Source organism: Poecilia reticulata, linkage group LG21, assembly GCF_000633615.1.
Source record: "Poecilia reticulata strain Guanapo linkage group LG21, Guppy_female_1.0+MT, whole genome shotgun sequence".
Classification (NCBI taxonomy): domain Eukaryota; kingdom Metazoa; phylum Chordata; class Actinopteri; order Cyprinodontiformes; family Poeciliidae; genus Poecilia; species Poecilia reticulata.
In genome coordinates this window covers 456,722-458,780 of record NC_024351.1, presented here as the reverse complement: position 1 = coordinate 458,780, position 2,059 = coordinate 456,722, and the positions used below count along the sequence as shown (strand labels likewise).

At 53.1% G+C, this 2,059-nt stretch overlaps 1 protein-coding gene across 2 annotated transcripts in view; it reads left to right on the top strand.

The window, feature by feature from the left end:
- The window catches only part of xrn2 (5'-3' exoribonuclease 2), a 19,074-nt gene that overhangs the window by 15,851 nt on the left and 1,164 nt on the right, over window positions 1-2,059 (top strand). For both annotated transcript variants that reach the window (XM_008396956.2, XM_008396954.2), the window contains exon 29: window positions 677-743. In XM_008396956.2, coding sequence (XP_008395178.1) covers window positions 677-743 — 67 coding nt within the window. The remainder of the gene's footprint in view (window positions 1-676; window positions 744-2,059) is intronic.

Below are 2,059 nucleotides of genomic sequence, written 5' to 3'. Positions count from 1 at the left end.
AGCATGCTAACGCCCATCACTCTGAGTTAGCATGCTAACGCCCATCACTCTGAGTTAGCATGCTAACGCCCATCACTCTGAGTTAGCATGCTAACACTGATCAGTAGATGTTAGCATGATGGGTTAGCATGCTAGCAGGAGCGTGATGAATCTGGATCGTCATGGAAGCGATGATGATGGTTCTGATCCCACCAGGAAAGACCGAGCCTCAGAGTTCTGGTTCTGTGTCCATGGTGAAGCTCGGGTTTCCTGGTTCTGGAAGGTTCTACCAGCGTTCGGGTCTGGACCTTCACTGAAGCAGCTCCTGGTCCCTCTGACCCGCCTAACCCCCCCCAGCCACTCGACCCCGCCCCCCCTCTCCTGTCAACAAACGGGCCCGCTGCAGCTGGTCGTCGCCGTGGTAACCGGTTCTTTGTGCGACGCAGCCCAGGTACTTGAGGCGTCCACAATGCCGCCCGCTGAATGCTTCCCTCGTTTTCCCAACTGGAGAATGTTAATGCAGCGTTCCGGACCCAACCCCCCACCGGACCGGACCCGGCCCGACCCGGCCCACTCTGAAAACCCAACGGCTGACGGCTCCAAATGTTTCTACAGTCAAACTGAATGTTGGGAATGTTCTTACAATGAAACCCAAATATTCCTGGAACCGGTCCTGATTCTGTTCTGTTCCCTGCAGATTCCAGGCAGAATGCGCCGCAGCGTCCGCCGCCGTCCTTCAGCAGCGTTCCGCCGCCGTTCCCCAGGTGAGTCCAACACTCCGGTCCTGGTTCTGATCCAGCAAACTGTGTTGCTGTCCTGAGTGACGGGAGCCGTTTGTTTTTCCAGGGAATGTTTCCGTTTAACTGTTAAAACTGCGCAATCTTCCAGGTAGTTTTGTTTTTCCTGTAAAACTGTGGCGTTCCCGGCATTCCTGTCGGTATTCCTGCCTACAGGTGTGCAGCTTCATGACTAACGCTCTCCGGTCCTGATCCGGCTCCTGGACGCAGCTTCCCGTCGCCCCGGGTCGCTCCTCATTCCCGGAGGCTGAGCGGTTTCCTTAAGCCTCTCAGGAACTCTGAGTGGGGATTAGGGAGCGGCGCTCCGATCGGAACGCCGCTCTGAGTGTGACATGGTTCAGTAATGAGGGATGGGAGCGTCTTCATTATGCGGCCGGAAGCTGCGGAAGCTGAGCCGACTTGAGCCAGAACTCCAGAACCCAACAGGAAGTTCAGCTGCTCTGCGTTTCATTGAAATTCCCAGATTCAGGAATGTTTTTATAAAAACTCCATATTCAGGATTGGAAAACTGTGGTTTCAGGAAGGAAATGAAGCTGGAAAAGTTTCCCTCAGACAAGCACCACGAACCAGCGCTGTGGTTTCTGAACTCGTTTCTGCAGACGGAGGGGCGGATTGAATGATTCCTACCGTTTCAGGACCGGAGCGTTCCGAACCAGAGTTTCATCAACAGCAGGGAATAGTTTAGCTGTGCTGCTGCATTCGTCTTTCACTTCTACTGAAACTGCAGGAATATTTGGTGAAACTAAACCGCCTCTGGGAACGACGAGCTCGGAGAAATCCAGGTTTTCCTTTAAAGTGAAATAAAAGCAGATTATTTATTCCTGATTCAGTTGTTCCCGTTACTCTGGATTTCCTTACAACGTCACACACCGGCGGTAATGAGATGTTGACCTCTGACCTGCAGAGTGGCGAGATCTAAACTGCAGAGCTCCCTGCTGTAGGATCCGGTTCTGTCCGACCAGAACAAGTCCACTTACCGGACATGGCCGGAGCTAACGAGTGATCTAGCTGAAGTTCTGTAGCTAGCCGAAGCTATCAGGAGTTAACCGGAAGTAGCCGAAGCTATCGGGAGTTAACCGGAACTAGCCGAAGCTATCAGAAGTTAACCGGAACTAGCCGAAGCTATCGGGAGTTAACCGGAACTAGCCGGAGCTATCAGGAGTTAACCAAAACTAGCCGGAGCTATCAGGAGTTAACCGGAACTAGCCGGAGCTATCGGGAGTTAACCGGAGCTAGCCGAAGCTATCGGGAGTTAACCGGAGCTATCAGGAGTTAACCGGAGC